Here is a 16,311-nt window from a genome sequence, read left to right as displayed (position 1 = left end):
AGTGAAAGCAATAGCAAAATGACATGTATTCATGTTACTTTCCTCATCATTTTTTAACCAGCGAGTGACATATTCCTCCTCTCCCCTCCGTTCTGTTTCAGACACGATGGCTACAGTCAGCAGTATCCCAGCATGCCATATGGGATGCATCCATCTGGGATGTACCCTCAGCAACAGGTGAGAGAGAGATGTAAACACAGCAGTTTCACACTGTTCACTGTGGCTTCATGCATTGAAGGAACACAATATATGACAGCCTAGTAAAACAAAAACACATTTTGAACAGGAAATGTCCTCATATTGTGACAGCTTAAAATACAGATAATGTACTGCACAAGTACATTATCAGAGAATATGTTTATTTTTTATTTTTAGCATTGCAAAAACATGTAAAAGGTTATGATTAGTAGTATTACTATTATTGTTGTTGTTGTGTGTATTATAGAACTCTACTGAAGCAATGGAATGATGAGAATAAATTCTCCATGGCTTTGTGTTTTAACTAACTATCTACATCTTTCATCAGCAGGGCTACAAACGGCCCATGGACGGCATGTACGGCCCCCCACCCAAGAGACACGAGAGCGACATGTATGCCATGCAGTACGCCAACCAGCAGCCGGACATGTACAACCACTACGGTGGAGGTTACTCCGGCCCTGAACACAGACCCATCCAGGGACAGTTCCCCTACCCTTACCCCCGCGACCGCATGGGCCCCTCCGGTCAGAGCCAGCACAGTATGATGGGTGGGGGGCCCACTCCTAACCATGCCGCCGATGGCCCCAACATGTGGCCATCCAGGACAGAGCTCGGCTATCCCTACCCCAACCGACAGGGGCCGCCATCGCAAATGCCTCCTTACGGCTCAATGGGCAGAGATGACATGGACGGACGTCCGGGGCAGGAGCAGTGGCACCGTCAGTCTGCCTACATGTCGTCATCAGGAGGCATGACTCCCCTGTCCTCACGCCAGCCATCTTCTTATTCCAACTCTCCATCCATGGCCAACCACCTGTCCAGAGCACCCAGCCCAGGAGCCTTCCAGCGCTCCATGGACTCTAGGATGTCACCCAAAGGACCATTCATGTCACCCATGAAGATGCCTAAGCCTGGGATGACCATGATGGGCTCACAGGGAGGTGGACCCCTTGGTCACTTTCCTCCCAACCTGAGGCGGGACCTCAACTACCCACCAGGATCAGTGGAGGCCACCATGCCGATTCTCAAGCCCAGACGCAAGCTCACCTCCAAGGACACTGGTGAGATGAAGTCACATCATTTTGATGAGAAGATGCATTGCTGATTGTTTAATTCTAGTTTTGCATTTGACTTGAAAAGGGAAAGTGAATTTATTGTACTTTCATGCTCTAAAAAACTCTGTTATCTCTTATATGAAGAGCTAAACCTAATTTTCAGGTTGAACTAGCACAACATGAGGCACATTTTTATGAAAGGAATTACAATGATCTCTGTTCAGTGTCCCATTTTATCATTTGGACCATGTCTGATCACCACTTTCTTTTCTTCCGGGTTCCAAAAATCCCCTCGTTTTAACCCCAGGAACGCCTGAGGCCTGGCGCGTGATGATGTCTCTGAAGTCCGGCCTGCTGGCAGAAAGCACATGGGCCCTAGACACCATCAATATCCTGCTGTACGACGACAGCACTGTGGGCTCCTTTACCCTCTCGCAGGTAAAACCAATTTCACGACTACACCTCACTGCTGACTGAGATTCATTCAGCCTGCTGGAGCACGCTGTAAAATCATGCCAATGTCTCTTTGAACCCGATCTTCCAGATTAACCTTTTTCTGTTGTAGTTCAGAAGACCATTATGTCGCTATGTCGTCCAAATGATTCAAGATATTGTTACAAAAATGTATTAGAATTCGATTTATTTCTGCTTAAATTGCTGACGTTCATTTTTATCAATGTCTGAACAGTTGCCAGGATTCCTCGAGCTGATTGTGGAGTACTTTCGCCGATACCTGATTGAGATCTTTGGCATCCTGGAAGAGTTTGAGGTGGGGACAGTGGCCCAGAAAAGCCTTTTGGACCCCGCTGCTGAACAGAAAGAAGACGTCATCCCCGACCAGGAAACGGACTCCAACGGCCATCCTGAACCTGAGTCAGCTCCGGCAGAAGCGATGCAGGTGGAGCAAGCAGGAGGCATCGTGGAGGAAGCTCAACCGGTCACAACTGCAGAGCCAGAGTCCGCTGAGGTGAGCAGTGAGAAGGCGGAGTCTGAGATCAATATAAAGAAGGAGGACACAAATGACGAGGACCGAGAGAAAGAGGGTAAAGAAGAAGAGAGTGAAAAAGGAGCAGAGAGCAAAAAGGAGTGTGTTGATCAGCCTGTTGCAGAGCTCAAATCTAAACTCAAGCAAGCCAGCAAATACGATAAGCTCCCCATCAAGATTGTCCACAAAGAGGACCTGTTTGAAGACATGACAGAGCACTTAGGTTCCGTCACTGAGTTCACTAGCGGGTTGCTACACTGGCAGGCTGGCGGAGGTGACTCCACCGCACACATTCAAACACAATTTGAACCCCGGAGTGAAGCGCCGCCCAGTGCAGATGGAAAGACAGGGAAAGAAAACAAAGAGGAAAACACGGTGGGCGATGGGAAGAAACAACCGCTGAAACATATCACTGCTACTATCGATGATGTTCTGTGTGCTCGGGTTGACGCCCTTTCTTACGCCCACCCTGCGCGCTCCTTGCCATCCTACCCCTTCAGGGTGCTCCAGGATGGGGAGCAGGACTACATCACCTTGCTGGAGGATGAGCCTCGCTGCCTGGACGAGCCTCCGCTCTCCACATCCTCCGCCTGGCAGGACTCGCTGGCCAAGCGCTGCCTCTGCGTCTCCAACATCGTCCGGGGCCTGTCCTTTATCCCCGGGAATGACTTGGATATGTCCCGCCACCCTGCTCTGGTTCTTCTTCTGGGCCGGCTGCTCCTGCTGCACCACCAGCACCCGGAGAGGAACCGGTCGCCCCCCAGCTACCAGAGAGACGAGCAGAAGGAGCAGGGGCTGTCGAGCAGCAAAGAGGAGTGGTGGTGGGAGTGTCTGGGTCTGCTCAGGGAGAATGCTATGGTCAGTCTGGCCAACATCTCGGGTCAGCTGGATCTCTCCACCTATCCAGACACTATCTGCCTCCCCATCTTGGATGGCCTTCTCCACTGGATGGTGTGCCCTTCGGCCGAAGCCCAGGACCCCTTCCCATCAGCAGCCCCCCACTCCCAGCCTACTCCCCAGAGGCTGATGCTGGAGTGCCTCTGCAAGCTGAGCATCCAGGCCGGCAACGTTGACCTCCTGCTAGCTACGCCGCCTTTCAGCCGACAGGAGAAGCTCTTCACCATCTTGGTCCGCTACGTGGGTCAGAGGAAGGCCCAGGTGTACAGAGAGATGGCTGTGGCTGTGCTCTCCCACCTGGCACAAGGAGATCCCACAGCGGCACGTGCCATAGCCATGCAGAAGGGCAGCGTGGGTAATTTTGTAGGCTTCTTGGATGATGGTGTTAGCATGGCACAGTACCAGCAGAACCCTCACAGCTTGCTGCACATGGGTCACCCCCCTATGGACCCACCTAGCATAAACATGATGTGCAGAGCAGCTAAAGGTCTGTTGGCTATGGCTAAAGTGGAAGGGAACAAAAGAGAGTTTGCGTTGTACGAAAGCAGATTATTAGACATCTCCATTTCCTCTGTGCTCAACGCGGGGGTGGTGGCTCTCATTTGCCAAGTTCTCTTTCACCTAGGGAAATTATGACAAGAGGAGAGGCGGGACTCACACAGCAGACGCTAAGGCAAACAAGATGCTTCTGTGGTTTCCTATTTTTATTTATCAAAATGACAGAAAATGTTTGTTTTTTTAATGACATATCCACAAAATATCTCTATATATGTATAGCTTCTGGGCCATGTTAAAAAAAAAAAGTGGGTTTGGCATTTGAAAGCTCATTTTAATACAAATATTTAATACCTGCTGGTGTTGGATTGCTGATTTTGTTTGGCATTTGTTTTTGTTTGTTTACTTTTTCAGCCAAAGCTGCCACCAGATGTTGGTGCTGAATTACGTGGTTCCTTTTGAGTCGATGAGTCGTGGAGATGTTTTTCAGTTTTATAAACGCTAATATACTCATCAACATTTTGTTAATGGAGAGTATTTATTTAAAATGTGACTCTGTACAGTAGTTTGAACTTTTTTGCCAACAGTTGTGGGGGAAAAAAAAAACACTGACTTTTCAAATTGAAATGTATATGTCTCCATCGCTGGAAGATAAATTGTGCAATAGGACTCTAGAGCAAGTTGTCCCTTTTTGAGAACAAGAAGAATCTTAAAAGATACCTGCAGTGTGTGCTTTAGGCCATGAGGAGGCAGCATTGCACCAGCCAATCAACATGAGAGGAGAGCATCTGTTACAATAAGTGTCTAATTTATCATATCCTCAATGACTTTCACAGATGAACTTTTTGTTTCCTAAGCACTTGTGTTATGTCTGTATTTTTTCATCACTGTGTATATAAACCGTTGTACAATGGACGCACATGATTCTTTCAGTCTCAATCAAGCATAGCAAGAGGTGGGACTTTCCGACTATTAAAACAAATGCTTTTATTGTTGGTAAAATTTGTTATTGTTATTATACATATTTTGTTAATGGGGTCAAATATTTGAACATGGCAGATGTAACTGGTGTTTCAATGTAAAAAAAATCCTGTATGCATTGTATTATAGCTGAGAAAACAATCGCTTTGGTAATCAAACGTGAAAGTGCCAGGGTGAGAGGATATCTAGGCGAGGCTACGTGAGAAAACTGAACACATTTCTGTTCGTTACTGTCCTACATTCATGTCAATGGGCATATTTTTGAATCTAGATGATGCTCTAAAAAGAAACGTGTGAAAATAACCTTCAAAATGTCATGAAAGCTCATTGTAAAATTTGCCTTTTTTCGTATGACTCCATGTCTCTCTTTTATTCAGTATACACATTTATACTCTGTGCTGCACATGTCACAAATAAATGTATGATGAACATCGTTACGCACCGGAGACGTTGCATTATGTCCAGACAATCTTAGGCCAATAAAACAAACATCAACTGCTTACATGGACTGCCTTTATTGATGACATTTAAAATAGTTTAATCCTCCGGCCTTTCAATTCAATTACACAATGAAATGCTGCGTTATAACATAAATATGGTCGCTATTCAGGTGTCAATTCAGAGGTCTCTAATGTGTGTTCAGAACATTCCCGTCATGAGTCTCAGTTTTGGGTATATAATATGTTTTAAATAATAATTATCAGCGTTTCTGCCTGTCTGTGAACAGTAAGGAGAAAAGGTGATGTGAGTGTCTCCTGAAAAGGTCAGTGCTTCCTGAACAGTGGACCATGTACTGACTGTAATATGGGGCTGTTCCAGCTCACAAACCATCAATCAGGAAAGACAGTCTATCTGAAGATGAGACACACATCATCCAAGACGCTGAAGGTGAAGCTGTTTGCATTTTGGACCCAAAAAAAGGGATATGCAGCAACTCTCTGAACACATACCGTAAAAGTCGGGTTACAAGCCGCTCCTACCTCCGGTCAGTGTCCCCGCTGTAGCAAGCTAGGAGCAGCACTAGCTAGCGCTGCTGCTAGCTAGCGGCTGCTGCTGCTGCTGCTACTGCCCGCGTCCCCTCTGCCAAAGTCGGGTGTCGAGCCTGGTCTCGCTACCTTTGGTGGTTTTCGGAGAGCTAGCGGAAGTTAGCGGAGAGCTAGCGGAGGTTAGCGGGGAAGTAATGGAGCGCTAGCAGGAGCCCCAGCTGGCTACAGCAGGGAGCTAACGGGGACACTGACCGAAGGTAGTCGCGGCTCCTACCCCAACTTTTACGGCATGTGTAATGTGAAACTATGATACTGAGCAGATCGCAAGAGGGACTCAAGTTGTATAGAAGAAAATACTTTATGTTGGGATTTATGTTCATAAATAGGTCAATTAACATTTCCAGTGTAATTGTGTCCAGGACCAACTCATACAGCTACGTAGCATAATCTGTTTTTAATCCCTTGATACTGATATACTCTCAAATAATGAAAAACGCATCTCTTCTTCTTTGTACAAGGTATAGGCGGATTTAAAAAGGAAAGCAATAATGAATTGATTAACCCATTTATTGGTGAACTGGTACTGCTGGTCTGCGTCCAATGGAAAACTAAATATATTGAATACCTATCGTACTCATGGGACCCCGCACTCAATTTGAACAGCTCCTCTCAGAGCATCAGTTTTCATAATCCCCTCCTTAACACAGAGGTGCCTGACCTTTCTGCAGCCATTCTCAGCACGTTCCCGTCCTCCTCACAACCTCTAGCAGCCAACTCTTCAGGTGTTCTTGTATTCGGGAAGGACATCATCTAAATCTTCAGACAGGGCTCTGGTGAGAAACAGAGGGACGCTTACCAGGCACCATTGATTAAAACGGCATGTCTTCTCTGCACTATGCATCATGCATCATAGGCCTTTTTCACAGAAGACATCTTGACTTATCATAGGAGGAAAAGTACAGGGGTCACTAATAACATTATTGATGGCTCTGTTCTATTCAAGTGCCCCAGTAAACCGGGACAGTGTGACATTAATTAGCATGAACAATACCAGGACCCGAAGACGGAAGCAGCAAAATGGAATTCAGCTGTCGTTAATTCTATTATTTACACCTGTGCTTTTCCTTCTGTGACATGTCAAAATGTTTCCCTCTTTGTTTCCTCTCTGCACCCTGAAGAGGAGCACTGAGTTATGGACACACGTATCTATGTTAACTATTGTAAGTATATGACCTGCTCTACTCGATCTAAGCATCCCTGAAGACACGGACTTTCCTCTCATATCGATTTTTCTTTTTTGTACTTTTGATTCCTCACTGAACAAAAAAATCCATGTGCTTTAACACAATTTTAGAAATGCTGTCTTTGCTAATCCCTAATTAGAGATTTTCCAATATAAAATATAAAGACTATTATGATGAATGGGTAGCACACTTGTAGTTTCATATTCACTTTGCTCTCTATCAGTAAAGGCATGCATCAGATAGGAATTGTTTTAAAAGCAGACGTAAACACAAGACCACCTCTATACTACGGTATGCGCTCCCTCTTGCATCGATTTATTGATTTGTAAGCATGTAAGTGTTGAAAGAAGAAACAACTGCCAACCACCCGTTTTATTATCTTAGTTCAACACACAAGGCGCTACATTAACATTGGATGATACTCATATAGATATAGTCATTTCTTTTGACTTTGACCCCATAAGTTATACTTTCTCTTCAGTTGGAATTTGAAATAATTCTCCCAACTTTCCTTTGCCCGAGGAAATGTGGGCATTATACCAAGTCCTATTTAAGCTTCCTTTAATAATAGCATTCCTAATGTTGACAACACAGGAAATGAACGGGTTGGGTTTCAAAGAATGATGTTTAGCCGGGTTGCTTGGCTGCTGGTACAATCACTCATCTTGATCTTATTAAAATCCTACCGACACTTTAAAACAATTTACAACCGGCTGAGAGGTGGTTGATTGATTTTTAACTAAAGCACCTTTCTGCGGCACAAGAAGCTATTCACATGCTCTCGGGTATGTCCTGGCATCTCAAGCTCTAATCACCTGCACATGACAAACAGAACCTTAGCCCGCATGCCTCCGAGCGTTTTCGATTCCATTCATTTAGAGATCGGATGGAAAGTTGGTTTGCTGTACTTTTTCAGTGATGGAGGATGCATTTCACGTAGGCAGCCAACCGCAGGAGAAAACCTCCCACACTCCTGTGCCTCCTGGGAAGCTGAGTCATCGAGCTCTGACAGAATGATGTGGTGGCTGAGAGGAAGCCAGACAAGTCATTGGCTACCACTGGCCTGGGTACCGTGCCCTGCTGCCTCTCACCGCTAACGTAGGGAGATGAATGAGCATTGGGCGGACACAAAAAAGAGACTGCTCTGACCTTTCCAGAGAAGTGTTTTATGTGTGGGGTGAACTGTGTGTTTGCACGTTTACCCGATCAGGCCAAGTCCAATAGCTGTGGCTACGGACAGTATTGGCCTCTTGATGAGGCTTTGATGTCGCTATGTGCTTTCATCCAGTCCAGCTTTCTAAATGAAACAATATTGCCTGCATGAGACCTTGGCAGGATGTGATCCAGGCCCATGTTGTTCTTGGATTAGTTACTGAAAGGCCCTATCATGTCCACTTTTTTCCCCCAACACAAACACAGCTTCAGCCATATGTCATCCCATTGCTTGACGAGCCCCACGGTTAAGGAATTAGACTGGAGGGCTTACAGATCATTAGCAACCATTGAAAACATCCACGGCTTTCCAACAGATTAAGTGAAACATGTGCCACTTGATAGCTTCACATGCCCAGCAGCGGCAGCCAATTGCGATCTCTGCCAGTTCTCATGACACAAGCTTCAACAGTGACAACTTACAGTACTGTACATGACCACGTCCTTAGAAACGCTGCATGAGGGCTCAGGGATGCAGCTTGAATGTGTGTGCTGATGTTTCTTATCCAAACCATTAAGATAAATGTGCTTGAACGCTAAATCCTAATTTTGTACAATAAAGGTAAATATAAAAGTACAGGAATACATGTTTGATTCTTTCCTCTCTACACTCAGGCAGACTATATTTTTCACTGAAAGTGGATAATTGTTCGTGTGTGTGTGTGTGTGTATGTGTGGGTGTTAAGAGGAGGACCGATGACAGAAGAACTGTAGGCTGATGACACAATCATCAGAATTGATGCAGGCAGAATTTGCATCATCAGATGTGGGGACATCTCTAAATACTGCCTTACTTTCCCAGTCCAGTCAGTTCCGTTGAAAAGATATACTTCTTTAAAAACGAGTCCGAAGTATATAATTCAGTTTTTAAGACAGCTGGGCACTAGTTTTTAGCAAATGTCACTCCAACAGGCGTAACTAGGGGGTCACACTCGTGGCGCTGACTGCGGTGTCCTCAGTTGGTCATCCCCATCTCGCTTTCACCTCAATTCCAGTCAACTCTTTTGTGTCGGCTATCAAAGGAATAACACGGCCAACAATATCAATAATAATCATTTGAAGAAACAGGGTAAATTGTGAATTTATTGGGGATTATTTTCTGTCGCAGAATTGGTGTGCGAGTGAGTATATAACTCTACCTATTTGAACTGGTTCTATTGTGTTTCTAATATGTATGTGAAAACAGTGTAGCTCTACGGCACACAGGGATATGCTTCTCCTGACATATTTGGTTTCGGTCTTTTCATGTGATTTGTCGATAGTAGGAAACATATTGAATATCACGTGTCCTACCCCTTAACCCCTGTGTTAGCAGCAAGCTGTCAGCCTGCATATGAAATGCCAGCTAACAAAGCAAGCGGCTGGCTTCATCAAATAATGATTCTCTATAATAATCAAATGCATGAGCTTCTACCACAGTAAACCCTCCGCGTCACCCCTGGACGCGCCCCTCCTGACGGTCGCCTGGAGGTCCCTGGACCACGGTTTGGGAACCCCCTTTAGCAGCCCGTCCTCCCTCTGCACCTCCTCAGTTCAGCCTCGCTTGGAGGGGGAGGAGCAGGCAGCGAGGCTGTGCTCTGCTCCCATGTTGATGTTTGTTGTTTGCGAGGGTGGCAGCACTGTGTGAGTGTAGAAGGGACACCATCGGAGGGGTTGCCGGCCTGCTTCTTGGGCAATGCTGCAACTTCCCCCCCGCTAAACCGCGGCCGAATGGTGAAGATTGCTGGTGATTATTGCCGTGAACCACTCGGACATGAGGCGGTGAGGCTCGGCTCGTCTCTCGTGAGTCAGGATGCTGGAGCTGCTCTGAGAGCAGCCCCGTCGTGCAGTCTTGCCTCTGGATTTCCCTTTTTTTTTTTTTTTTTTTTTTTTTTCTATAAACCAATTTGGTAATCGGCGACGAGCTGCCAATTTTTTTTTTTCACCCGTAAACTTACAAAAAAAAGATGGTGTTCTTCGCTTTGTCGTCGGGTCGCAACAACCCTGGATAAGGAGAGCAGTCGCTACGTGACAACACCCCGCACGACGACGAGCACTACTTTCCTTCGCCGAGGCAGCGCGTCAACCGCCGCTTTCAGCGGAGCGACACCACCGGGTCTGTACTTGTGATGAGGCTGACGTTTAAAACACCTTCGTTTCAGCTCCTCTCGAGCGGGAGAGTTGAAGTAAAAGAGCCAAGTGAAATACTGGTGCTCGTGTTGGGGGAAGAGAGGCAACCGTTAATTGTAAAGTTGGCCAACGTAACTTAAACCGATCACCTCATCAACTCGCTAGCTTGTTAGCCTGAGCGGCACTTTAGATTGAGTCGCCGTATCAAAAGCTAACCAGGTTGCTTGCTAAAAAAAAAAAAAAAGATGGCGCTATTAACGTGATGCTATGTTATGTGTGAGCTGCCAGTGAAGTTATTCCCCAAGTTGGCTGACGACAGAGCGGCTAAACTTGCTGTTCTGACTTAATTTTGTAGCTTTTATTGAGTTCACTGGAGACTAGATTCGCCTTCCCGAAGCTATAGTGTGAGTGTTAGCTAGATATGAATAATATCAGGAAGTGTGGCTTGTACTTTTTCCACAAACTTTCTTCCCCCTCTCTCTCTCTCTCTCCCACATTCACCTCTCGGGCATTGGTCTGAAAACTGAACCGGCTTCTTCTCTCCACACAGGCACATCTCACCCGGGATTTATCCAGCTGTGGGGATTTGAATCAGCAATTGATGCATCTCGGGGTGTCAGAGTCCATGAGAGAGTGCGAGTACAGCCAAATAAGCACTCGCAGCTCCACACCGATGGAGACCCCTTACACGAAAAGGACCCCAAAGAGGAGGAAGTGGGAGTCCTTCCCGGGTCGGAATAAATTTTACTGCAATGGGAGGATTATGATGGCCAAGCAGACGGGGGTTTTCTACCTCACCCTTGTCCTTATTCTAGTAACTTGTGGACTTTTCTTCACCTTTGAGTAAGTATCATTGTAAGCATGTTCTGTCTCTTTCGTGCTCCCATCTGCTATTTACACACGCGCGCAATGACAATGTGGATTAGGGATTTCATTTCATGGGCTCAGCTGTCAGAGGAAAAAGTTTAGATGTAGGTCAGTTATGTCACTGGCATCACTCTGGAGTGGGTGTTTTTCCTCTGATCTCCTCGGGGGTTCAGGCAGATGTCAGAACAAACTGGTTGGCGACTAGGCAGACATTTCTCTGTGTTCACAAGTAAGCTATACTAATATATAAAGTATCTTTAATGAAAGCGGTGTGTTGGGCCAGGGGGCTGTTGCTGATGGACACTACTCTGTGGTGTTGCTTTCCTTATATTGCTTATGGTTTCTTCTTACAGTTGCATGTGGGATGCATCTTCTCTTTTTATATTTACTGTTGTTGTTTTGGCATGCTGGCCTTGCACATCTGGATCAAACAGGGTCGAACATCAACTTAACCAAAGTGTCTTTGAGCGAGACCGTGACCAGTTGCAGCGTTGCTGTTCTGAAGCAGATCCAGATGTCCAGTAACGGGATTTTATGCACAATGTGTTGCTTGGTAATTTGACCTTTTTATAGTGACAACATGATAACTTGATAGCGGGTTACCTTCCACTTTTTGTTCCTCATCGATCTCAGATCAGTCACCCCATGACCTATGGAGCAGACTACACAGTGTTCCTCTCTCTCTGTCCCTTAATCACAACCTCACGATCCCCAAAGGCGCCTTTTTCTTTCTCCCACTGATGGAACAACCTGTAATCAACAGAACGTACTCCTTTCCACTGTCTCATCCAGCTCTTCGTCATCTTCTCGTCCCGAGATTGGCTCACTGTGACTGGGGTGCATGATACAGCATGTGTGGACCGAGAGAGAGAGTGTATTTTCTCTTCCTCATTAGGCCCTACTAATCGCTCTGTCATCTATCATCTCAGAAACCTCATCTACACTGGATAAGAATCCTGCTCCTTCAGGAGATTTGTTGCTCAGTCGGACGGTCTTTATCAGGCCAAAGTGCTTCAGAGCCAGAGAAAGCTTCATAGGCAAAATATGTGCTGTGGTTGATGGCTGCTGTTCAGTATCTGGATTGTAATTGTAGTAGTACATCAAAACACAGTAAATAGTATGCATGCACACAAACATTATTTAAATGTAACATGTTTACTTTGTGATGTTTGTGTGTAAAATTAGTTTTTTACATATAATTTCGAAAGGACTTACTATTATGTAATTCTATGTGCCAGAGATATGTTGGGAAATGCTAAAACAATGAGTAGATTAATCAAGCCACTCATTGACAGAAAAAAAATCCTAATTTTGATCATTGGCGTATTGCTTTACTTATTAGACAAAAACAAAAACGCAAATTTCAGTTTCTCCAATGTGAGGATTTGCGGTGTTTTTCCTTCTATATTGAATATCTTTTTGACAGTTGGTATGAGAAAAACAATTGGGATCCTTCTATGTTTCATCCCAAACCATTGCCAGTATCCCGTTTTGTATGCTCTGTGTGTGTGAAGTCCTTCACAGACGCATCTATCAGCAGTGACCTCTGGACCACTTCATCTTTCAATGCATTGTCACCTCAGCAGAGATACAGACACTACCCATGACCAAAGGGCAGACTGCTAGCGAGAGGGCATCTCATGCTAAAACGTCCAACCCTCTCTACTAAGGAGCAGTTGATAAAGATATTGAAATGGGACTGGAAACGCACCGCAGTGTCCATTTGAACCTGGAAGTTCCCCAGCACCCACATGGAGGATGTCAGATGCTTCCTGATGATACCATACCCCCTTCAGATAGCTTCATTTCCTACACTGTGCCCAGAGTACGGTCCTGTTTGTTGTGACTACAGGGGACATTTTCAGGAATGCCATGCGACCACAAAGCCACTTTTCAGCTTAGCGCTGTTCTCCCTGTTCAACTGTTCATGTCCCCAGACTGACCGGGTCCTCCTGGCTTTCTTCTTCCTCTCACTGCCCCTCTACACACACACACACACACACACACTCCCATCAGCTGAAAGGAGACATTTATCGGACAGGGCACGAGTCAGCAGGCCTGCACATTGGCTTCTGTTGTCATTAAGAGTAATGCATTTCGATTAGATTTGTTTTTCTAACTCCACACGCCAGTTGTCAGCATATTGGAGAGCAGCTCCTCATTCTGTTTGCAAGGGCTTATTCTTTCTGATGAATTGCATCCGTGTCTTATTATAGTATTTTATATTTGATTATGGTATCATGACATCTGGTCCACATTTGTTTAAAGATGATCTTTTGATATTTGGAGTCCAGAAGGAGTCACCGGCTGTGTTTTAAGGATTGAGACATCCACAGAAAGTGTACCAGAGAAGGAGATCTTTCTACATCTCCATATTTCCTTTAGCTTGTTTTCTTTGTCTGTCTGAGGGGTGCTCAGCCATGCACAATAAACTCTGTTGGTGATCGGCAGACTTTGGTCTGCTTATTATTCTGATGCGGGCTCCCCCCAGATATCCATGTGTGCTGTTGTTGCACATGTTGCCGTCTCTGCCTCATGCCTCGTATAAAAATGTTCACTCGAGCAGATGTTTGAAGTGATGTTGCTGTTACTGTGTTTTGCTTGATTGATCTTAGGAACTACAGATTTGGGCAAAGAGAAGGCCTAACATTGGATTCAGTCAAATTTGAGGCTGACCGCAAGGTGTAATGCAGTCATTAAGACTGCGCAGTGATTACTGGCGACATGTGTGTTTTATTATTTTAGGACCTTTTTCCAAGTGCTGAAATGAAAAATCTGCATCATTTTAGCGCCTTTTGTTCAAAGCGTTCACTCACTGATGGCATTCACAGTCTGATGGCAGTGAAAGCGAGCTCGGTTCTGGCCTGATCATTAGTAGAAATTATGGTTGAATATCGTGCACTTTTGATATGTGGAGGATTGAGCCGCCAACATTGTGGTTAGTGGACAACCCGCTCCACCTTCTTTGTATTCGTATCCGCTCATCATATTACATATTTACATGAAATTTGGTCTCTGCATTTAACCCATCCTAAGGAGCAGTGGGCTGCTGGGGACTGGGGATGGAACCGGCTACCTTGTGGTTACAGGAAGACCACTCTTCCCCATGAGCTGCAGCCGCCTCTTGATCAGATCAACGGAAACCTTTTTTTAAGCAAAGCCGTCAAACAGCCTCCTAAGTGTTAGGCTTTGTTTATGCTCGCGCTTGGCGTCTTCCGAGTCTGTTTCCGGAGGCGCTTATATACTCTTATGCGCTTTGCACTGCATTATCCTCCGAAACATCAGAGGGCGTACAAACAAAATGTACTGTGAAGAATCAAAAAGGCAACACGTGTAATCCGTAGATATGCCCAGAGACTGTAGGTGTAATGACAAAAGCCATAAACTAAGCTCCACAATGCTGAAGAGGCATTATAATTATCTGTAAACTCATATCTCATGTGCACGGACTACTTTAGTGCCTTTTTGTAATAGCTCTGTAAGAACACCAGGCAAGTATGACATGCATTATGACAAAACAAAGGTTGAATATCCTGTAAACTAAACCATGTAGAAGTGGATTGGCCTTCTTTGTATAATCTCCATACATGTAAATAGATCTTTTTTCAGTTATCTATTTGTAACAGTCAAGTGATTATGTCATTTTATGGCGTGCCGGCTTCACTAGAGCTAGTATAAACTAAGCTTTAGGTCTTGCTTTCTTTTGCTTAAATTCAAATCCAATCTGATTTCCATACATTTGGGACCAACTGTGCCCTGTGTATGTTTAAGTAAATGGACTGAGTTTTTTTTCTCCATACAACAGGAATCAAAGTCAAAGGTTAATTTTTACCTTGATGACATGTTTGGTTGTTTGGGTTCACCCAAACTGCGCTTGTCGTCTGCAGGTAAAAAGGAATCTTAACTTTTCTTAGTGTTTAAAAAAATAAAATAATCTTTTGACAAACTGAGCTGCAAATGTTTTATTTAATTTTACTGTGATCAGTTAACAGTTCATGAATTTACCATGTAGAAATGCTCACATTCTTTGATTTAAATACACTGAAACTAAAGATTAGGGCAGCGCATCTCCTTGATATAGGCATATGTCGGCTACAGCCCATTTCAGTGGTATAAAAATTGGGTTCGGCTTTGATTTAATGTCCCGCATGGTTAGTCATCTAATTCATGTTCTTCAGTAAAGCAGCCTGGGAGGAAGTGGGTGTTTGACCGGCTTAATTCAGGAGGAAATTCTACAGCAAGACCAGTCCTACAGCCATTTTAGCCAGAATTCCGACGAACCTGATTCATGGGAAGTTGCCTAACCTGCTTTTTGGCAGTTGGAGAGATTGCTTGGTAGATCTCCTGCTTTGAATCAGAAAAAAACATGGCCAACTTTGGCTGGTGGTTTGCTCCAGGGATCTTGTCACATGGTTCTAGTTCATGAAGAAGACAGACCGGGTCCTACTCGCAAACTTGCGTTCACTTAACGTGGAACGTTCTAAGAAAGCTTGATGATTGATGAGTAATCCACTTGCAATGTAAACAGTGTATTAGGTGTTTCGATGACTATGTAGTTTTTACTAGTGAAGCCTCTGTAATGATGGGGTGTAAGGTACTTACTCTCTGGTCACACCAATTTAGCACCTGCCCAATTCAATCTGCATTTTTACTCGTCATGATTTTGACAGGATAGATAGGTGGCTGCCTGAATGTGTACCCTCTTCATAAAGCTCTTTAAGTATGTGATAAGTATCAACTAAAAGCTCAGCAGTTTTGTAAAGCGTCATTAAACTGTAATGTGAAAAGGGGTGCCAAGGTAAAGGATGGGTAGGAAGAAAGCATAAAGGAACCAGGTTTTTTTCTTTCCATTATGGGATGGTATTGACTGTACATTAACAAAGAGTAAGGGTCTAATGTTCAAGAGTATTTGAGCGGGGCGTGTATTGTAAACATCTTGCTTTATGGAGTCTAGTCTAGGTAGCTCGTATGCTTTGAAGGTTGTTGAAAAGTGACCTGCTCAGTTATGGTAATCGCACAAAACCACTTTAAGATGACATAATCATGCTTGTCCACAGGTTTAATAAAGTGGCCTCTTAAGTGCTCATGTAGGCAGAGGTCAAGTTCCTTAGAAGTGGTCCTCGGTCATCTCTTGTGAATAGAAAGAAATCCCTATGTTGTGGACGGTGCCTTCTTTCTTTGTCGTACAATGTTAGTTCTGCACAGTGCTCTAGAAGAGTAGTAAATATGTTTACTGCATGCTGGGGCAAAATAGTAAGTCAGCTTTTGGAGTGGCGTAA

At 44.7% G+C, this 16,311-nt stretch overlaps 2 protein-coding genes across 3 annotated transcripts in view; both read left to right on the top strand.

Annotated features, from left to right (window-relative positions):
- arid1b (AT-rich interactive domain 1B) overlaps positions 1 to 3,774 on the top strand; it is a gene marked incomplete at both ends in the record, with an annotated part of 155,745 nt that extends 151,971 nt beyond the window's left edge. Inside the window, 4 exons of the mRNA XM_079216991.1 lie at positions 102 to 177; positions 527 to 1,262; positions 1,564 to 1,694; positions 1,945 to 3,774. Of these exons, the coding sequence (XP_079073117.1) occupies positions 102 to 177; positions 527 to 1,262; positions 1,564 to 1,694; positions 1,945 to 3,774 (2,773 nt within the window). The remainder of the gene's footprint in view (positions 1 to 101; positions 178 to 526; positions 1,263 to 1,563; positions 1,695 to 1,944) is intronic.
- A 6,992-nt stretch (positions 3,775 to 10,766) lies between these two features.
- The window catches only part of zdhhc14 (zDHHC palmitoyltransferase 14), a gene marked incomplete at its 5' end in the record, with an annotated part of 41,382 nt that continues 35,837 nt past the window's right edge, over positions 10,767 to 16,311 (top strand). For both annotated transcript variants that reach the window (XM_079216908.1, XM_079216907.1), the window contains one exon: positions 10,767 to 11,008. In XM_079216908.1, the coding sequence (XP_079073034.1) occupies positions 10,767 to 11,008 (242 nt within the window). The remainder of the gene's footprint in view (positions 11,009 to 16,311) is intronic.

Source organism: Taurulus bubalis (assembly GCF_910589615.1).
Source record: "Taurulus bubalis genome assembly, chromosome: 4".
NCBI classification, from domain to species: domain Eukaryota; kingdom Metazoa; phylum Chordata; class Actinopteri; order Perciformes; family Cottidae; genus Taurulus; species Taurulus bubalis.
The sequence above is the reverse complement of the archived record's forward strand: the minus strand, read 5'-3'. Positions and strand labels throughout refer to the sequence as shown.